General features: G+C 46.9%; 2 protein-coding genes across 3 annotated transcripts in view; one reads left to right on the plus strand and one right to left on the minus strand.

Moving 5' to 3' along the window:
• CCDC63 (coiled-coil domain containing 63) overlaps nt 1–10,574 on the plus strand; it is a gene marked incomplete at both ends in the record, with an annotated part of 99,392 nt that extends 88,818 nt beyond the window's left edge. The window contains 4 exons of the mRNA XM_082641759.1: nt 160–234; nt 4,149–4,341; nt 7,491–7,694; nt 10,429–10,574. Coding sequence (XP_082497885.1) covers nt 160–234; nt 4,149–4,341; nt 7,491–7,694; nt 10,429–10,574 — 618 coding nt within the window. The remainder of the gene's footprint in view (nt 1–159; nt 235–4,148; nt 4,342–7,490; nt 7,695–10,428) is intronic.
• Nucleotides 10,575–12,733: 2,159 nt separating this feature from the next.
• On the minus strand, nt 12,734–19,241 carry MYL2 (myosin light chain 2; the record flags this gene model as incomplete). Of its 2 annotated transcripts, XM_082641130.1 has the most annotated exons (6): nt 19,158–19,241; nt 16,638–16,713; nt 15,408–15,512; nt 14,440–14,518; nt 14,293–14,341; nt 12,734–12,832 (listed from the first exon to the last, which is right to left on the minus strand). In XM_082641130.1, exons 1-6 carry the CDS (start codon nt 19,191–19,193, stop codon nt 12,734–12,736), a joined length of 444 nt encoding a protein of 147 aa, XP_082497256.1. In that variant the 5' UTR covers nt 19,194–19,241. The 2 variants fall into 2 exon arrangements, with proteins under 2 accessions (XP_082497256.1, XP_082497257.1); XM_082641131.1 differs by lacking the exon at nt 16,638–16,713 and having other exon boundaries at nt 15,408–15,546.
• Nucleotides 19,242–21,848: the final 2,607 nt, after the last annotated feature.

Raw genomic sequence — 21,848 nt, forward strand, 5'->3', positions numbered from 1 at the left:
AATAACCTCCGTGGACATAAGAGGGGTCCAGGGGTTCTGGGGCTCCTTGAAATGGATAATTTAAATCCTCACCAACACCTCGAGGCGTTGGCTTGTTTTTAGGTGTGCTGGGGAGGGGAGCACTTGCTTTTCCTCATGGTCTGGTTCTCTCCTGAGCAGAATGAGGTCATCCGCTCGCAATCCCAGCAGACATCATCACACGAGGACAACTGCTCCATCCTGAGACAGCTGGAGGTAAGACCAGGGTGGGGAGGGAGGGATGCAGGAGTCTCCATTGTCTGTCAGGTGACCTGTCAGTTGGTTCTCAGGAGGAGGAAGATGTCTGCCCCATGACTATCTACTGGCCTGGGTCATGTCTTGACATGTCCTGACTTTTTGTTACAGGCAGCCTCTGCTACAGATCTTGCTGCAGAATTTTGTCCCTGAGGCCCTCTTTGTCTATTTTAAAGACTCTCCCACTTCAGGGAGTCTATCTCAGGCCCTTGTGCCTATAATGTCATCCCAGGCTGGTAAATTCCAGACAGATCTCTGCCTCAGTCTTTTCTTCTCTCTCCCCCTTGTCCTGGCTGTGGCCTGTTCTCAATGAATAATAGTAATTACAAACATTTCCTGAGCCATTACTATGTACTAGGCACTGGGCTAAGTGCTTTGCTTGCATTATCTCATTTAATCCTCACAACAGCTCTATGAGGTAGGTGATATGATCTATTTTACAGATGAGGAAACTGAGGTTCAGGGAAGTAATCACCAACATCATGGAGCTGGGATACTGCATGAGCTTTGCATTGCATTCAGCTGCTAATAACAGGGACCCAAAATAACAGTGGCCTAAACAATAGAAGTTTATTTACTTTGTTAAAACATAAACCTGGAGATAAACACTTCAGGGCTGGTCATGATGTCATCAGTAACCCAGGCTTCTCCTTTCAGTTTTGCCATCTTTAGTGTGTGGCTTACATCCTCAAGGATGCCTCATGGTTGTATCATGGCTGCCAATGGCCCAGCCATCACATACACATTCCAAGCAGAAAGAAAGTAGGGAAGGAAAAAAAAGGCCTTGCTAATTGAGTTAGTCAGCTTAAAAGTTTTTTTCCCTGAACTCTAAGCCAGTGACTTCTGTATCTATGTCTCACTGGCCATCCCTATTGCAAAAGAGGGTTGGAGATATAACTTTTAGCTGGCACATTGCCACCCCAAATACAATCAGCATTTTGCTATTAAGGTATAAGGGGAGAATGGATAACAAATGTCTGACAAACATATGAACCAGAGAGTTTGACTGCAAAGCCCTGTTCTAATCCAGTAGTTCCTGGCCCAGGAACTACACTCCTTGGTCATTTCCCTTCCTTTCTCTGTGGCTTATTTCTACTCTTGGCACGCAGGTGGCAAAAAGGGTTGGCCATACCATTCTCTCATGCGCCACTGGAGGGCAGCAAAGCACCTCTCAGGCTCAGCAACCTCTCCCAGGACTCGGGAATGGGGAATGTAGACTTGCAGGCAGGGCCCAAGTTCAAGGAGACTCTCCTTAAGTCGGACACATTCTTGGGGTCCCACATCCTTGGCTTTGAGCCATCCAGTGTCCAAATACTTCCTTGGGGTTGGGACTGGTGCTGTTCTGCCTCTCGGCGTTTTGAAGGCATAAAGGGGGACACAGTTTGGGAAGGCTGACCAGGCAACACCAAGCATCCCCCCCACCTCTGCCTGAAGTCCTCCAGCAGCTCTTTGTTCCTTGGGCTTTAGTAGGAACTCCTGGAGCCTCTTTTCAAATGCAAATACTCTAAGCAAGAGAATTTGTCTTAATAGCAATGGGCTCACTTAGAACCCACTTTTCTTACCTCCCTGCTAAAGATCGCTTCTATCTCCTCTACTCTTGGAACCTTTCCACTTAACTTCCATTTCATCCTCCCCTCTGGGAGAAGTGGTGGAACCAGTCCTTTAATGGGAGGGTTTTGCATAAGAGTTAAGCAACCAGGCCCTGGGAACAAATGCTTAGGTATGACTCCCAGAAGAGTCTCTTCCTGGCTGTGTGACTTTGAGAAAGTAACCTAACCTCTCTGAGGCTCCGTTGTCTCACCTGTAAAATGGGGATAAAAATTGTACTCACTTTGTAGGGCCATGAAGATTGAATAAAATACTGCATGTACACGCTTGGCACAGTGCAGGGCAGAGAGCTATAAACATAGCTATCATTATTGTTGTTGTTTATCCCGTAAGTCAATAAAACCTCAAATCACCATCATCTTGTTACCAAATAATTGTCCAAATAAAGAGTTGTGCCCATGGTCAGGTATTAGACAACTCAATACAGAAGAGCTAAACACAAGTTCACTTTTCTTCTCTGACCTCAATATTCCTCATCTGAAAACTGGAGCAGTTGTGAGGATAAGTTAAGATGATGTGTGTAATATGCCTGGAACATTTTAGGTGCTGGACATGTGTTGTCACTGTCACATCAGGCTTTAAGAAACTTTTTTTTTTTTTTTTTTTTTTTTTTGCGGTACATGGGCCTCTCACTGTTGTGGCCTCTCCCGCTGCGGAGCACAGGCTCCAGACGCACAGGTTCAGCGGCCATGGCCCATGGGCCCAGCTGCTCCGCAGCATGTGGGATCTTCCTGGACCAGGGCATGAACCTGTGTCCCCTGCATCGGCAGGCAGACTCTCAATCACTGCGCCACCAGGGAAGCCCCAAGAAATGTTTTTAATCATGTGATCTTTTTTTTTTTTTTTGGCGATGCCGCGCAGCTTGTAGGATCTTAGTGCCTTGACCAGGGATCAAACTCGTGCCCTCTGCAGTGGAAGCACAGAGTCCTAACCACTGGACCGCCAGGGAATTCTCAACCACGTGATCTTTTAATGCACCTTTAGAATGAGGGGGGGCTCTTGCTGTCATATGAGGAAATGCAGCCCTGGGAACTGAATATTCCAGTGTTTGGGACGGAGGAAGCTGCCTGGTGTGGTGGTTGAGAGACAGTTCAAACCATGGCTTCCCTCTCCTGGCTGTATTCCTTAGAGCCTCAGTTTCCTCACCTGGAAAATGGGGGTGTGAATAGGGCCCTTTGGGATCCTTATTTGGAATGCTCCGTATGGAGCTGGTGGGAACAAGGCTGGTCCTTCCAGGGCCCAGTTCACCTTTGCAAGCTGAGAACTCAGAGGGAGAGGCAGGAAGCCACTGAAGCACTCATCCCAGAGCAACGATTCTCAGTCTGGGCTGCAAGTCAGAATTACTTCAGAGGCTTTAAAATTCCTGATGCCCAGGCTGCATCCCAGACCAAGATGTCTAAATCTCTGAGGCTGGAGTTTGGGCAGCAAATGTTTTAACACTCCCAGGTGATACCAATATGAAGCCAAAATTGTGATCCAGTGGACTCACAGAGGTTCTCAAATTTTATCATGCATCAGGATCACCTGCATTAAATACAGATTGCCAGGTCCACCCCCAGAGCCTCTGATTCAGTCAGTCTGGACTGGATCCCAGGAATCTGCATTTCTAACAAGTTCCCTGGTGAACCTGATGCTGCTTGTCCTGGAACCCCACTTTGAGAACCACTGTGCTCTAATGTGATTTAAACTGAGTGGTGAAATTGGTTTGTTGGATTGCAACTAGCATTTAAAAGTAACAAGATAGAATAGAACAGAACCGAATGGAAAATACTAGAACACACAATAAGAATATGATTTGTGAATCTATAATTTCATTTGATTAGATAAATATATAAAAATACACACACGTATATAAGTATTGGGCTGCAATGTAAAATATATTTCTTCCTGTGGGCCATTTTTTAAAAATGAGTCACCAGCTTTTTAAAAATACTGTAATCCAGTACACATGTAGACACACATACACGTATGTAAGTAAACAAAACTTACATTAAACAATATCTACCCTCACTACCTGCAATGCATGTTAGTATTTTCTCTTCCTTTCTTTTCTGATCATTTTATTTCATTTTTTAAAAAAATATGGATTGAGGCCCATTTAATGATTAAATTGATCTTGCACCCCTTTAGAGGTTTGCAAACCTGCACTTTGGAGATCCTGGCTCCAGAGGGTCCTAAATCCTCATTACCAGTGAAAGTTCTCATGTGAGGGCTGAGCCCAGGGTGGTGACCTGGCTGACCTGAATGGGAATTGGGGTCTGCCACAGGAGAAACTAAGGAAGACCACGGAGGAGGCAGATATGTATGAGAACAACTACAAGGAGATCAGCAAGACCTTGGAGTATCTCAAGAACTCGGTTGAGAATCTGTTTAAGAAGATAAATTGTGATGCCACCAAGATCCTGGTACAGTTAGGGGAGACAGGGAAAATCACCGATACCAACCTCCCACAGTACTTTGGTGAGTCGAGCTGGGGTAGCAACCATTTCCAGAGATTTCTATGACCAGGCCCAAGGACTTGTTCTTTTGGAGGTAGTGAGCCTGGTGGTGAAGCATGTGGGCACTAAAGCCAGCTTGGTTGGGTTCAAATCTTGGTTCTACTCTTACTAGCTGTGTGACTTTGGGCAACTTTCTGAACCTCTCTGTGCTTTAGTTTTTTCATCCAAAAAAATATTGGGAGGATTAAATAAATGAGTAGTTCTTAGAGAAATAGTACATGATCATCTCAATAGATGCAGAAGGAAGTATTTGACATAATCCAACATCCATTCATGATAAAAACTCAACAAACTAGAACTAGAAGGAAACTTTCTTACCTGATAAAAGGCATCTACAAAAACACCTACAGCTAACGTCATACTTAATGGTGAAAAAACTGAATGTTTTTCTTCTAAGATCAGGAACAAGGCAAAGATGTTTGCTCTCGCAACTCCTATTCAATATTGTGTTGGTGGTCCTCGATAAGGAAATAAGGCGATAAAAAGAAATGAAAGGCATTTAGATTGGAAAAGAAGAAATAAAGTGCTCAGAGCAGTGCCTGGCATGTAGCAAATGCCTATTAACTATAACACACATTTCTAGGCATAGGCCTTGAACTCAGGATAGAGAGGGAGGATGCTCCTACAGAGATCATGACAATTTAGAATGAATGGCTTCCACTACTCTTAGAATAAAATCTAAGGTTCTTAATATAATCTGTTTTTGAGAGGTTCCCAAAACACCTCCCTCCCACCGGTTTCAGTGATTCACTAGGAGGACTCCTGGATTCAGCATATAGTCATATTCATGGCCCTGATTTATTATAGCAAAAGAATACAAAGCAAAATCAGCAAAGGAAAAAGGGGCTTGGGGTGAAGTCTGTAGGAAACCAGGAACAAGCTTCCAAGGGTCCTCTTCCAATGGGTTCACACAAAATGAGCTTAATTCCTCCAACAATGGGTTGTGACAACACAAGTGAAATGTTATCAACCAGAGAAGCTCATTGGATACTTATTGCCCAGGGTTTGGATTGGGGGCTCATCATATAGGCACCTCCAGCATGACACATACCCAAATTCCAGACTCCCAGAAAGAACAGTGAGTATTCAGCATAAATCACATTTTTTATACCACAGTTTAAGCATGATGAGCCACTCTTTTAACAGATAATGGTAGTGGGGACCTTCCTGAAATTCAAGTTCTCTGATGCTATCCAGGGGCCAATCTGGTGAGCAGCCTTTTCTAAGAGCAGTCAGGCTTTGCTGCGTTAACTCTTTCTTACCCAAAGCCTATCAGGTTCTTTATAACCTGGCCCCTACTTACATTTTTCATCGTCTCTTGTCCTGCTCTCCCTCCTTTCTCACCACATCCAGCCACAGTGCTCTCCTTTCTGTATTTTCTTTCTTTTTTTCTTTTTTTTTTTTGCGTTACATCAGCCTCTCACTGTTGTGGCCTCTCCCGTTGCGGAGCACAGGCTCCAGACGCGCAGGCTCAGTGGCCATGGCTCACGGGCCTAGCCGCTCCGCGGCATGTGGGATCTTCCCAAACCGGGGCATGAACCCACGTCCCCTGCATCGGCAGGCGGACTCTCAACCACTGTGCCACCAGGGAAGCCCCTCCTCTCTGTATTTTCAAATCCTTCCCCCAACTCATCCCCGCCACAGGGCCTTTGCATGGGCTGTTCCTGGGATACTCATCCCATGCCCAATTCCTCCTCATTCTCAGATCTCAGTTTAAATGCCCTCCCTCCAGCAAGGCCTCCCTCTGCTGCCCCATATGAAGCTGGTCCTCCCCCACCCACTATTATTCACTTTTATAGCAGTCTTATTATTTAATACTCACCCAGTTTGTCTCTATGCACAGGTAATTCTCATTATCTGAATCTATGAGGTTCTTGAGATCCAATAGCAAGGTTCAGATGCAAATCTTTTTGGTTCCTGATTTTCAGAGAGAATAGAAATGGTATGGGTTGTGTGAGTTTTTTTCAAAAAATTATCCAGATCCAGTAGTTACTGAATTCAGATAATAGGCTTCTGGATAATGAGGGATACGTGTATTTATTTGCTGAACTTGCCTTTCTCTCTGTCCCCCCATTCACACTGAAGTTTATGAGCTTCATCAGGACAGGGACTGCATCTCTGTTATTGTTTATCATCATTTTCTTTTTCTTCCATGCATTGTAGCACCATGCCTGGCATGATAGGCATCCAATAATAATTTGTGGAATGAATGAATAAATGAATGAATGAATTATTCTGGTGCCTCCATGAGGCTATGAAACACGGCGGGAAGGGCAGCTCCCTCAAACTCAGAGGCAGCACTGAGGAAAAAATCCATAGTTTAAGGCAGAGCTTGCCCAGGGCTCCCAATTTTTAGTGTAACCCAGTGTTCCTCAATCTTCTTTTCATTATTGTCCCCTAAGGAGCCTTTTTATTTTTTTATTTAATTAAAAAAATTTTTTTTTAATAAATTTATTTATTTATTTTTGGCTGTGTTGGGTCTTTGTTGCTGCACGCGGGCTTTCTCTGGTTGCAGAGAACAGGGGCTACTCTTCATTGTAGTGCGCGGGCTTCTCATTGCTGTGGCTTCTCTTGTTGCAGAGCACTGGCTCTAGGCGCACGGGTGTCAGTAGTTGTGGTGTGTGGGCTCAGTAGTTGTGGCTCGCGGGCTCTAGAGTTCAGGCTCAGTAGTTGTGCTGTACGGACTTAGTTGCTCTGCGGCATGTGGGATCTTCCCAGACCAGGGCTCGAACCCGTGTCCCCTGCCTTGGCAGGAGGATTCTCAACCACTGTGCCACCAGGGAAGCCCTAAGGAGCCTTTTTAGACATTCTCTTCCCAACTGCTCTGCCTTGTGGAATACAGTTCATATACCATATAACTGTTTACGTCTTGTATGTATATCTGTACTTTATATATTAAAGAGTCAGATTATTTTTGCTTCTCAAGAACCAAATTGTGCCCTCTAGGGAAAGTGTGATGTAACCCAAGAGAAAGCCTTGTCCTTACAGGAGCTCAGGACCTGCTCCACTTCCTGTTGCTACCATTCATGTCCAGCAGGGGGCGCAACCTCTAGCTCCCCCCGGGACTCCGGTCTCCCAGCAGCCCTCTTGGTTCTGCTTATTTTTTTCCAGCCATCATTGAAAAGAAGACCAACGACCTGCTGCTGTTAGAATCCTACAAGCGGATCATGGAAATGGAAGTGGCGGAGACGGACGTCCCGCCACCCTTCATCAACCCCTTCTGGGGCGGCTCTGCCCTCCTCAAGCCTGCAGAACCCATCAAGGTCATCCCCCCAGTGCTCGGGGCTGACCCCTCTAGCGACAGGTTGGATGAAGGTGAGTTCTTTCTTCCCGGACTTCTCTTTCTACTGCGCAGTGACTCAGCCACAGATTCTGAAGTTTAGTTATCCTGGGTACTTTTAAAAAATTGCAACAAATTTGTGCCCATTTCATGAACCTTAAAATGAGCAAAATTTCCAGGTTGTCAAGTTATGGGCACAGGAGATTCCCTGATCCCGGCTCCCACCCTCACCCTATGCTCTTGAGACTCGCTCCTCCATCCGTGACCTCCTTTCCGCATCCCCATCCACATCCCCCAGCCCCGTGGTTGAAGCGCCCGAGACGGTTCACGCCAGAGCTGAACTGTGGCCCTGCGGGCGCCTGTGCATTGATCCTTGCTTTTGGAGGCCGAAGCTCATGATACTCCCCCTCGTGGGGGTCTGCCCTTCTCTCCGAAGGTGGGGATATAATCGGCCCCACATGGGTTTTGGAGGGCAGTTTGGCAACACGTTCGGGAAGCCTGAGAAATGGTTATGTTACTGAGCCAGGTTCGGTTTTTGCGATACGCAGCAAGCCAAACGCTGAGACGTGGAGGGTTGCAGCTGAGAGGGGGGTTATTCACAAGGCAGCGAAGCGAGGAGATGAGATGGGAGAACAAACCTCCAAAATCCGCCTCCCCGAAAGCAAGGGGCTCAGGTATTTATGGGATAAAGAATAAAGAAGCACAAGAAGGAGCTGGTTAGTGATCTTGAAGAGACAGCTGGCAGTGTAAGTCTTACCAAGAGGAAGAAATCTTTTCCCAAAGAGGAACCAGATAGTGACCCTGAAGAGTCAGGAAACAAGAGGGTCCCCAAGAAAAAGAGGAAATTCTCTTCCAAGGAGGAGCCTGTCAGCAGTGGACCTGAAGAGGCTGCTGCCAGCAAGAGCAGCAGCTCCAAGAAAAAGAAAAAACTCCGAAAGCTATCCCAAGAAAATTAGAATGGACATTTCCCTAGTAGGGCATAAACTTACAGAGATATTTCCCAATCCATCCCCTATAGCCCAATAAAAATAAAAACAAATTCACGAGTTAAAAAAAAAAAAAAAAAAGAATAAAGAAGCAGGGTGGTCCGAGGCGTGGGGAGTGTGAGGAAAGGCAATTGGAAAACGGTGCGGTAATCGGGGTTCTGTGCCGGTGTAACTAAGCTGTGGGCCTCTGCACGTTCAAGAGGTCATCCAGTGACACTCGCACGTGCCCAGTTAAAGGATTGGTGGTTCCTTCCAGTGTTAACCAGCTCACCTGGAACTAGACATAGCTGAATCCAAGCTCCTGGAAAACAACTCATGCAAACACATTGTTTAGGCTACATACTGCTTGGAAGACAAGCAAGTCTTTTGTAGTAATAATTAAAACGACCTTGCTTAGTGAAGGCAGGTTACAGGTGAGATGGGGTTGACTAATGATTACCCACGGTTTCAGATACACACGTTGAGTCTGTAATCTCGCTTGTGGGGATTGGTCCTTCAAAGAAAAACATTCAAGGGTTAAAGATGGAAGTAGGAGGGTGATTGAACTGGAAGTGACTGAAATGCTCACCCGTTAGAGATTGGTTAAATAAGTTATAGTTCACCCATGCATGCCACAGAATACTATGCAGCCACTAGAAAGAATACAGTGGGCCGACATGAACTGACATGTATATATGGCATCTAGTGGCCAGGGATGCTGCTAAAAATCGTGCAGTGTACAAGACAGCCCTTCACAACCTGATTTATAATAAAGGGAGGGGGAGAGAGAGAGAAGGAAGGAGGAGGAGGAGGAGGAAGGGAAGGAGGAAGTTATCTTGATGATACATATAAAAACAAAGAGGATGTATACTGCTGACTTACAGTGGGTATTTCTGGGTGGTGGTTTGCAGAGAACTTTGCATTTCTAAGTTAATTCTGTATTGCTTAGAATTTTCTTTTAAAATGACCTTGCATGACTTGAGTAATCAGAGGAAAAAATTTGGTATTTTTAAAAGCTGCCCCCCTTCTGTGAGCAACGTTTCAAGTGTGCCAAAGATGGAGGGAGGGGACGGCCAACAGGCGCTTGTGCACAGGTGCACAGGCATACACACCTCCTGTTTGATTTATTCAAGGCACCTGAGACTTAGCAGGAGTGAAAACTGGGGCTGATGTCAGCCACCTTAGCACAGCTTCCCTTGGCCCTTTGAGTTCTTAAAGGAGGAGGGTGGCAGGGCACAGCTGTTGAGAGCACTGTCCTCACAAGGTCAGGAATGTACAGATGATGTCTTCATTTCTGTTCAAGGGAATGTTGATGAACATTAGGTCCTCTTAGCCCACTAGCCTCTATGGCTTGTATGTGTGAATTAGAAGAGGCAACACCCTCTGGGCAGATTAATTAGGATAAGGAGCCCCTGATGGGTAGACATGGCTTGGCAATCAAGTGGGGGGCTGGATTTCAGCCCTGTAGAAACAGGTGTCTTTGTGCAATCTACATCCTGAGCAACTGCACATGGTGACCCTAACTCCTTGATACTAAACCAAACTCATCTTTACATCCTCATCTTGGAGAAGAAAAACAGTTATTGTCTGGCCATCCCTAAGCAGTACATCTCTGCCTGTCCTCCCTCTCCCTGGACTCTGAGAATTTTTACACTCCAACCCCCAGCACTATGGAGGGACACCAAACCAGGCTTGGACATCCTTGAACAGGGCAGAGAGGCACTGTCCCTGGGAAGGAAGCCCACCCCCTGCTGTGCTGGGTTTGATTTCCAAACTCCTCACACGAGTCCCATCTTTGGCACAGTGGACCAACCCCTGGACCACAGCAGGCTTCGGCAAATGGTGCTCAGCCACTACACCGCAAGAGAGTCTAGAAACAGGGATTTACACATGGACAGCGTGCCTGAAAAGGGGGACGATCTGAGGTCCAAGAAGAAGTTAACGGTCTGAAGTGGACATGGCCATGCTTGTACCATAACCAGAGAGAGTAAATGTTTTGTTCCGTAACCCCGGTGCCTCTTCCCATTCATTACTAAGAGACTGGGGTGCTGGAGCCACACCAGGACGGGGTAGAGGAGCAGGAGGGTCGAGTTCCAAAGCCAGCAAGGGGGCAAGAGTGGTGTGAGGTCACCACGGCTGGGAGCCAAAAGACTGAGTTCACGTCCTAGAACCACATGGGGTGCGGCAGACGCTCACAGGTGGGAACCAGGAGCCTTGGAGGCTGTGTGTGTGTGTGTGTGGTGTGGATGAGTGTGTCACTGTGGAGCTGTGTCCAGGGTGTCTTGCCCAGAAACACAAACTCCACTCGAGCGCTCTGAGCTGGGGCCTCTCCCGGGCCTGGCCGTGTCTCTGTAGGAGCTCCAGGTCACAGGTTCCGGACGTGGGGGATATGGGTTGTTGTAGGGTTTGGATCATGATGGGTCATCATGGCGTGGGGGGCCCATGAGTCCCTGCCTTCCCAGCTTGCTGTTGGCTTTGAAAGGGACCCCCCTTCCCAGCAGGTGATGTCATTGGAGCTGACCCTGAGCTCCTCCTCTGGGGGCTCTGGTGTTGTTCTTGAACCTTCAAGACTCGCTCCAGTTCTGGCTCCTTCAATCACCTGGACCCTTCATACCCCCTGGTCGACCCCAGCTGCCACTCCCACCCCCAGTTTCAGCCCTTTGTTTCCATCACATCATTCGCTTTGTCTGTGTCCTGGGTTCTTGGGGTTCTCTCGAAAACTTAGAGTGCCCAGCATCCACTCCCCTTTCTTCCTAAAAGGCATTTGGATTTTCCTTTGGGGAACGGCCCCTCCCACCCTCAGGCCATGTGGTTTGGAAGGGGCTGGTTTCAACCCCAACGCAAGGGTTAATCATGTGACCAAGTCTGCCAGTCAGAGCACTACACCTGTTTCGGGGTTGGTTCAGGTATCCCATAGCCCTGTTCTGGGATTTGTGTGGAGCTGGGAGAGAGGGAGGTGCCCTCTTTCCACTAGGATTGCTGTGGGGATAGGCAAGAGCTAAGAACTGCTGGTGACCATTCTGTCACTCCTGAGAGCAGAGCAACATGAGAGAAAGCAGAGCAGTGGAGAGGCCTCCTCAGGTTCTGTTGGTGCTGTTTGAGCTCCTGGATGCAGCTATGCCTGAAGCCCTCGGACTTCTCAGTTATGTGAACTCATTTGTCTCCTAAGTTGGGATTCTTGCAGCCAAAACAGACCTCAGTGTTTCAACAATGATTTTGGTCACTCAAAATCAAGTCAACTCACACCTAGGCCTAGTTCCTAGACCCCAGGCAGGGTCAGAAGTCATTATCTATGTATGTCTGTGTCCCTCCCCCAATTTGCCAGGAGACAAATACAGACAACTTCTACTTTATCTGAAATTAGAAATTAACCTCTTACAATTAATGGATGTGAATTTTTGGCCAAATGAACCATATTTTTAGTGTGCATGTGAGGCCTCTTCTTCTTAACTTATCCTGGGGCCTAAACACATCTATGGGAGAAGCATTCCAGTGGCATCCTAAAGGAAAGTACGCCAGGGAAGCTAGGCTCTACCAGTGCTCGGACTCTTTGAAAGAAAGGTTTGTGGTCCTCTGGTTAGCATTCCAGTAAAATGTGGACTTTCATAGAAATAGTCCTGAGTGGCTGTGAAGGTCTATTTTTTTTTTTCCTGGCCACGCTGTGTGGCCTGAGGGATCTTAGTTCCCCGACCAGGGATGGAACCCATGGCCCTGCAGTGGAAGCGTGGAGTCTTAACCACTGGACCACCAGGGAAGTCCCTGAAGGTCTATCTTACAGAGTCACTAAGATTCAATAATAATGACAGCAGGGCCATCACTAGCTCATACACCACCTTCATGGGAACTAGCAAAGGGTCTTCCATACTCAAGGACACACCATAAACACAACCTCCTGTTTATTTGAACATGGCCTCTGGATGGATTTCCATCTGCCGGCTATGTGGCCACGTGGTATCTCTAAGGCACGCAGGCTGCGGAGAAGATGGAGGTAGATAAATGAGACGGCCACACAGCCAACAGGCCAGGGGCAGGGGTGGTGGCACTACTGGGCGAAGTGAGAAGAGGGCAGGGACGCCCCCCATCCACCCACCCAAAGGCAATCCCCTCCCTTAGTCCTTCTCTTCTCCGTGGGTGATGATGTGCACCAGGTTCTTATAGTCCAAGTTGCCAGTCACGTCAGGGGGGAAGGCGGCAAACATCTGTTCGACCTGCAACAAACCAGCAAGACATGCTGAGGCCATGGGGAGGGGCAGTGGAGGGGGGAGGGCTGTGTGCAGGGCGGCCCGAGTGGAGCGGCAGCTGGGGGCCTGGAGGACATGTGTTGCGGTGGACATCTCCCTCCGTGCCCTCCTGCTTCCTTGCCCTTTGTAGCTCTTCCACAGGTGCCAACCCCAAGGGCCATCCTGCAGGGATGTTCCCAGGAACCAACCTGCGACGGGGAGAGAAGGGACCGCAAACTCAAGTGTGCAAAGGGGCGGGCAGGTTATGTAGGGGAGCAAGGTGGGCCTGGTGGGGACTGTGGCTAAATGGAGACTAGTCCATCTACAGAGGTCGCAACTGCTCAGGGCCAGCCAATGTGTCCACATGGGCAAGGAGGTCAGACTTTTTGAGGAATTTGTTTCTTTGAGGGAAACTAGAAATTAAATTTTTTTAAATGTGCAATTTCTACATTTAAAAAGTATTGGCTAGTTATTTTTTTTTAATTTGGGGTTAATAATAGATAACATTTATATTGCCCTTATCACATATCAGCACTTTATACATGTGAACTCATTTAATCCTCACAGTGTACTATGAAGTAGATTCTATTATTGTCCCCACTTTACAGATGAGGAAATTGAGGCACAGTGAGGTTAAGGAGCTTGTCCAAAGTCCCAAAGCCTGGTGAGAGTTGAAAGGCAGGCTCTTTCAACTGCTTGAGTTTTGAGGGGGAAATCCAAATCAAATTTTTAGTAAAATGTGAAACTTGATGGAATCAGGCCAGAGAGGCTATAAGGGACTATTTTAAATACACTCATTAAGGTTCATTAGTAACGTTGACAAGGCAGTTGCTTGTTTATACAGGGCCTTTGGTGAATTAGCAATAGTGCCCCTTCTTCCAGGCACATTACTGCCACCTGCCAGAACAAGTCATATATTCTGATTTCTAAAAAATTGTAACAAGACACTTTACTGCCATCTGCTGGAAAACTATTGCAACAAATAAATACTCTGCAGTATATATTATTAAGGGCATCCAGGAGGATTGTGCAGTATACAACCTATACAACTGTATGCGGTGACCCTGCATGCCACCTTCACTTCATCAGGAAATTGATGCTCTCACCAGGTATCTATGCATTATGAGGAAGACAGAACCTGGAGTCAGACAGACCTAGGTTTGAATCCAGGCCCTGGCATTTCTCATTAGTGTTGTCCTTTTAGTCAAAGCAAAGTGACTTTGCTTCCCTAAGCCTCAGTTTCCCCATCTGTAAAATGACCATAATACTAGTCCCTACCTCACAGGGTGATTGACAGAGTGAAATGAGATAAGGGCTTAGTAAACAAGAGCAGATTCTCTCTCAGTGTGGGGTCAGGGGTGTTTTATATAAGAGAGTCTGGAGAGGGAGTCCCCAGAAGGGTGAGGCCAGGAGCTGGGGTGCAGAGAGTGTCCGAAGGGCCCTGTTACCTCCTCCTTGGAAAACCTCTCCGCCTGCGTAGTCAGCATCTCCTGTATGCTGCAGAGAGAGAAAAGCAGATATTGCAGCTGGCTGTGTGGAGAGGGCTAGGGGGAGAAGCAAGGAACCCCAGGTCTTCCCCCATGGATCCCACTCACTAATCAGCCCTGAGCACCCCTTTGCCTTCAGGGTCAAACACTTTGAACGCGTTGAGAATGGTCTCCTCGGGGTCTGCCCCTGAAACAGAAAACAGGGTTAAAATGTGCCATGGGTGGCTGGGAACCTCTGGTAAGGAGGAAAGGTCCTGTTGCCTCCTGAGCACTGAGCCTTGGCGTTTTGAAAGAGTGGGCTGAGAATCCAGTTCTTTCTTTCTTTCTTTTTGGCTGCATTGGGTCTTTGTTGCCGTGCGCGCGCTTTCTCTAGCTGTGTCGAGCAGGGGCTACTCTTTGTTGCGGTGCACAGGCTTCTCATTGTGGTGGCTTCTCTTGTTGCAGAGCACGGGCTCAGTAGTTGTGGCTTGCGGGCTCTAGAGTGCAGGCTCAGCAGTTGTGGCACATGGGCTTAGTTGCTCCACAGCATGTTGGATCTTCCCGGACCAGGGATCGAACCTGTGTCCCCTGCATTGGCAGGCGGGTTCTTAACCACTGCGCCACCAGGAAAGTCCTGAGAATCCAGTTATTTCTGAGGAAACCCAAGCTCAAGCATGGATCTAGACTTAGAAAGACTCGGATTCAAATCCTGACTCCAGCATTTGGTAGCTGTGTGGCTGCAGGCAAGAGACTTTCCATCTCTGAGCTTCAGTTCCCCATCTGTAGACTGGGATAAGAATAGAAACTACCTCCTAGATGCTATTAAATAAGGTGATGCATATAATGTGTTTAAAGTGCTTAGCATGAGGTCTGGATCAGGGTAAGCCTTGGAGCACTGTTAACTGCTGTTTTTATTGTTTTTTTCTTCCCCCTGACATTACTCTGCCTTCATGTGCCAACCCCAACATGTTCTCCCAGTGCTCTAATTGATGCCTAAAGATGAAGACACATAAAGACAGACAGACATACACAGATGCACAGAGACACATATACACAGATATACACACATAGATGCACAGATATACACGTGAACTTACCCTTAAGTTTCTCCCCAAACATCTGTAGGAACACAGTAAAGTTAATTGGACCTGGAGCCTCCTTGAGCATTTCATCAATTTCCTCATTTTTCACATTCACACGCCCTAGGGCAGGAGACACACACTTAGCAACTCCAAGCTGGGACAGAAACAGCTGTCATGACACTGGCATTTGCCCTTGTAATCCTACTTCAAGGAATCTAGTCTAGAAATAATCAGAGACGGAGTGGATGGGGCCAAATATTCACGTGAGAAGATGTTCTCAAAAGTGTTATTTATAAAAGTCAGACAACTGGAAACAACCCAAAGAGGGTTTAGTTACTTTTAAAAATAGTGCCTTCAGAACCTGGAACAATTTATACAGATGTTTTAATATTTTACTCAATGGGAAATGCTCGTATTATAAATTAACCATTGTTACTTGGAGGTGGGAGAGACATCAGAATTACCTGAGGGAACTTTTTCAAATTATACCTGCTATAACCCATACAGCCTTGGAGATTCTGATGTACCTGCTCTAGCCACTGCCACGGGCCATATAGTACCTTTGTGTAAGTTAGAAAAAGCCGCCCCTTCTTAAGATAGTTTATGTTTTAAATGTAAAAGTCTACAGTGGTACAAATGTGAATAGTACTCTGTATAACTGCTCACTACACAACGTGCACAGCTGTTCATGGCCCTGAGCTCTGGGGTTAGGAGTCAAGGGGCGGTTAGAGGTGGCAGGTTGGACACTTTGAAACAGCTCCACGTACTCATCCTCATCCTACTGAGATGTTAAATTTTAAAAGCTGAATCCAAAATAGAATGATTCCAGCTATTAAATACACACGTGTGCACATGCGCACGTGCGCGCGCGCACACACACACACACAGACACACACGAGATGCCTAGAAGAAAACTTAGAGATGTTAACAGTGGAATGTGGCCTAATGGCCAACGTTATTTCCTCTTTATACTTTTCTGAAGCTTCCAAGTTTTCTATTGTAAACAGCCATTGCATTCAAATCCACACAAAAATTAATTTGAAAGAAAAATAAAACACATGTGAAGACACTCAAAGACTAAAACACTTCTTTCCTATCCTCTGAAATTTGCCTTAAAGACCAATATTGGTTGAGCTGTTTCTTTGGAAAATGACAAGCTCTTGACCTTTTTGATGGCCCCACCTCCTGCCCCTCACGGGAGTGGGATAAGGAGACCCTCCTGCAGGCATTGGTGGGGCGACATACCAAGAGCAGCAAAGGTGTCCCTCAGATCGTTCTTGTCTATGAAGCCATCCCTGTTCTGGTCCATGATGGTAAAGGCCTGTGAAAGGGAGGCAGTTGTCTGGTCAGCCCAAGAGAAATTGGGGGGAGGAACCCTAGAGGTTATGCCAAGGGCTGGGGGTAGTGGGACTCTGGGGTTTTCAAGGCACATCAAAGGACATTAGATCAAGAATCAAAGATCTGAAAGAGTCTAGCAGTTCCTCAAAATGTTAGGCCTAGAGTTACTGTAGGACCCAGCAATTCTACTCTTCGGTGTGTTCCCAAGAGAAATGAGAACACACGTCCACACAGACACCTGTAGGTGAATGTCCACAGCAGCACTATTCACAACAGCCCCAAACTGGAAACAACCCACATGTCCATCAACTGATGAGTGAATAAACAAAATGTGGTCTCTCCCCATGATGGAATATCATTCAGCAATAAAAAGAAGGAAATTCTGACACATGCTACAACATGGATGAACCTTGAAACATGATGCTGAAAGAAGCCAGACACAAAAGGCCACATAGTATATGACTCCATTTCTATGAAGCTTCCAGAACAGGCAAATCCATAGAGACAGAAAATAGATCGGTGGTTGTCAGGGACTGGGTGGGGTGGGAGAAATGGGAAGTGACTGCTAATTGGTATGAGCTTTCTTTTGGGGGCGATGAAAATGTTCTAAAATTAGACAGTGATGATGGTTGCAAAATTCTATGACTATATTAAATAACCACTGAATTGTACAGTTTAAAAAGGTGACTACATGGTAACGTGAATTATATCTTTATAAAGCTGTTACTGAAAAAAAAAGCTAAGTTAAAAACTGGAGTCTGTCCCCGCCAGCTCGCAAGCCCGCATTATCTGTAAAACAGCCAGTAATCTTTCCCAGCTGGCTTCAGAGAGACTCTAAGAGCTTTGAGAACGCCCAGGTAATTTACAAATGATGTATTATATCTGTGTTTTTTAGTTCTTTTAGCAACTGGTTCCTGAAAGTATTTGCATCCCCAGGTCATACCCCCAGCAGCTGATCTCATTCCAGAGGTCAGGACAGAGTGAGGGAGAAGGGAGGGTGTAGTCTTCTCCATGGAAGGGGACTATTTCAAGTTCAGATATGATATTTCATCCCAGGAATTCCTCTTTCCCTGGCAGCTTATGGGCCACAGCGTTCCTGTGATCTGAATGTTGGTGGGGACAGCACGAGCCAGTCTTCATGTCCCATTGGAAGCCCCAAACAGCTTCCCCTTTTATATAAAACAGTGTCCTCTCCAGCATAGCTTTAACGTATTTTCCTCTGAAAGGCCAGGTGAGAATGTGGATGACTCAGTGTGAGCCATCAGGGCTGCTGGAAAATTAATTCAGTTTATCCTTCTGAGTCTGCGGCAGTGGCTTTTAATTTTGCCTAATTGGTACTTAGGTTTGCTTACTAAGGCACATGCCAATAGACTGTGATAGGGTTTCACACCCGGCTAGCATTCAACAACTGAGGACTGTAAAAATTAAAATCTAAGATAGTCTCAGACATCTCTCAGACGGACAAAAATAATTTTTGAGACGTTAACGCCCTATGTTGATGGAGATGTGGCGGGAAAGGCACTTTCTCCCCTTGGTGCTGATGGGAGTCAGAATGATCACAGCATTTCTGGAGGGCAACTTGGACCAGTGGTTATACTTGGTTTTAGTTCCTTTTTTAAAAAGTTCCTTCGATCCAGCTGTTCTGCTTTTAGGAATTTACCCCAAGGATATAACCAGAGATACAAGCAAAGATGTGTTATTTATAATAGTACAACATTCTGTATATAACATCCTGAATTGCTCAAAGAAAAACAGCAGGTACTGATTAGTGTGCTTTGTTTAACAAACGGGTGCATATTTTGGGTTGGCCCAAACGTTTGGGTTTTTCCATAAGATCTTATGGAAGAAAAACGAAAGAACCTTTTGGCCAACCCAATGTATAACAAAAATCACTGGGAGGGTGAATACCAAAATGTTAACTGATTATCTCTGGGTAGTAGAATTGTAGGTCAGGTCTTTTTTTTTTTTTTTTTTGGCGGTACGTGGGCCTCTCACTGTTGTGGCCTCTCCTCTTGCGGAGCACAGGCTCCGGACGCTCATGCTTAGCGGCCATGGCTCATGGACCTAGCCGCTCCGTGGCATGTGGGATCCTCCCGGACCAGGGCACGAACCCGTGTCCCCTGCATCAGCAGGCGGACTCTCAACCACTGCGCCACCAGGGAAGCCCAGTCAGATCATTTTTATTCTTTGTGCATTTCTGAAATTCTTTCCTTCATTTTCAACAAGACATATGCTTTACGTTGATGAGCAGCAAAAGTTAATTTCTTTAAGTCATTCACACACACATTCAGACCGAATTTGGGGTTTTGGGGGAAGATAAAGACAACCTAACTGAGAGGACCTTGCAGGGAATATGAAACGAGGGAAAGGCTCTTTCTAGCATGTGGGAATCTCCACCCAGGCGAATGATTCCACAGCTGCACCCACCTCCTTAAATTCCTGGATCTGGCTCTGTTCAAACATGGAGAACACGTTGGAATTGGCGCCCTCTGCTCTCTTCTTGGCTTTCTTAGGTGCCTAGGGGGTAAAAAAGCATCGATTAAAAAAAGTCAGAGGCTGGGAATTAGAAGACTAGGTCAGGTGTCATCTCTGGGTGAGCCTCAGCTGCTTATCTGTGAAATGAGGGTATGGTGCCCACACTCATCTCAAAATGGCGATGCTGGAAAGATAAAAGGACATGGAATAAGGTTTCTCAAAAGCACCCCAGTTCTGGTGGATGGTAAAAGACTGTGGATCTTGCAGCAGATCCTTTGCAAACTAGGGGAGGTAGAGGTCTGTCTCCGGGGATGGAGGCCAGGCTTTCGGATCAGCCCCAGCAGGACCCAGCTGCTTTTGTTTCGATGCATTTCACAAAAAGTTCAGTAATGCACAGAAGGAGAATTGATTGGAGGCGAAAAAAAGTCAGGCTCACTAAACCATGAGGAATGCGCGATGAAATGACACATTTTCAGGGTGTTAAAACCCAACTGCTCTGTCCCCCTCAATTTTCTCTTGATCCAAATGGCAGCAAAATCTCCTCTCTAAATGTTCTGTCCTTGCACCGTGCAAACAGAGCAGAGAAGAGCGAGTTAACATTTCCCCACCCGCTTCTGACTTGAGTTACAGCAAACGCTTGAACACTGCATATGTTATTGCATTTAATCCTCATAACTGCTCTGTCAAGTGGATGCTATTATTACCATCGCCATTTTACGGGGAGGCAACCGAAGCTCAGAGAGGTTGGGTCATGTACCCAAGGTCACACAGTCACAGAAAGGCAGAGCTGGTATTGAACTTGGGCAGACTGACTCCAGAGTCTGTGCCCCTAACCACAGTCCTACACTGACCCTGATTTGGGGGCTTCCTGCTTTGGGAGGGGGACACCTAACCAAAAACATAGGGAGAAATGTTTTAAATTTGCAAGTTCAAAAGGTGAAAACAAAAAAGATTTTTTTCCCCAAACGCCTGAACAAGAGAAAAGAATTACAATTTGATCCTTAAAAGTGTTCAATCCCATTTTGCAAGCCCTGGGCGTTATTGATTCCTCGAGAGGTCAGTAGACAAGCCATAAAAAGGCCAACTCTCTTATTTTGTTTTTGCGAGTCCCCGGGAGCTGCTGTTATTTGTGGCTTATCAGGGCATTGATTGGGGTTCCTCTGTGTGCACACAGCTAGTACTGCTTTTTCCACTAGGGTCTGGGGCCCCAGAAAGCTGCCTTTCTCCCCCTCCTCTTTCGTCCTTTGCTTGTAGGTGGTGTCCTCACCTCACCGCCCAGCATTACTTACCTCCGGGGGGCCCTCGATACTCACCATGGTGGAAAGGACACAGCACTGCTCCCCCAGAAGAATCCCACAGGCTACCCAGCTCTCCTCAGCCCAGGAACAATAAATACTTCCTCCCCAAGTTTAAAAATAACCCCATGACCACTTTTGGCAGTAATAGGTGAGGCAGACACCACCTAAGGCCCCCCCGCCCACCCCATGCCGTTCTTCTGAAGTAAGGGCAGCTCACTCGCCACGCAGTGACACGTGAGACCCAAAAAGGCATTCAAGGTTAAAGAGACTGGCGGCTGGTGCATGGGGAGAGATGTGGCTCGCTTTCTGCAGCGCTTGGGTGGTCAGCACTTGTGCTTGTCTGTTTTGAGAAGGAAAATGGCAGGGAGGGAGACTGTTAAAATTCTCTAACATTATCAGGCATGGGTCCCACCTCAGGGTCTTTGTACCTGCAGTCTCCTCTGCCTGGAATGCTTTTCTGTCAGACATCTGCAAGTCTCCCTTCCTCACCTCCTTCAGGTCTTTGCTCAAACATCACCTCAGTGAGACCTCCCTACCACCCTATTTAAAATAGCCGTTTAGCCCTGCCCTGCAGAGACCTTTCTCTGCTTTGCTTTTCTCCCCAGCATTTACCGCTTTCTAACATACCGTGCAATTCGCTTATTTTGTTCACCGTCAGTGGACAGCTCCGGAGGGTGGATCCTCTTTATTTTCCTCACCACTCTCTCCCTGGCTCCAACCTCGTGACTGGCAGGCACACAACAGCTGCTCAATGAGTATGTGTTAGTTGACTGAAGAAATAACCGCTCTCGGGCTTCCCTGGTGGCACAGTGGTTAAGAACCTGCCTGCCAATGTGGGGACACGGGTTCGAGCCCTGGTCCAGGAAGATCCCACATGCCACGGAGCAGCTAAGCCCATGCGCCACAACTACTGAGCCTGTGCTCTAGAGCCTGTGAGCCACAACTACTGAGCCTGTGTGCCACAACTACTGAAGCCCGTGTGCCTAGAGCCCGTGCTCCGCAACAAGAGAAGCCACCGCAATGAGAAGCCCGCACACTGCAACGAAAAGTAGCCCCCGCTCGCCACAATTAGAGAAAGCCCGCGTGCAGCAACGAAGACCCAACACAGCCAAAAATAAAGAGAGGGAGGGAGGGAGGGAGGAAGGAAGGAAGGAAGAAATAACAGCTCTCATGGAGTGCCTGTGTACACGTCTCATGTTCCAATTTAAATTTCTAATCACCCTGTGTGGTACAGACCACCTTGTTTTCAGTGTCACCGTTTCACAGATGAGGAAACTGAGGCTGAGAGGCAAAATGAGCTGCCTGGAATCAGGCAGTGAAGTTGGGAGTGGATCTGAGGCTCATT

This window comes from Mesoplodon mirus (genome assembly GCF_964341445.2).
Source record: "Mesoplodon mirus genome assembly, chromosome: 13".
NCBI lineage: Eukaryota > Metazoa > Chordata > Mammalia > Artiodactyla > Ziphiidae > Mesoplodon > Mesoplodon mirus.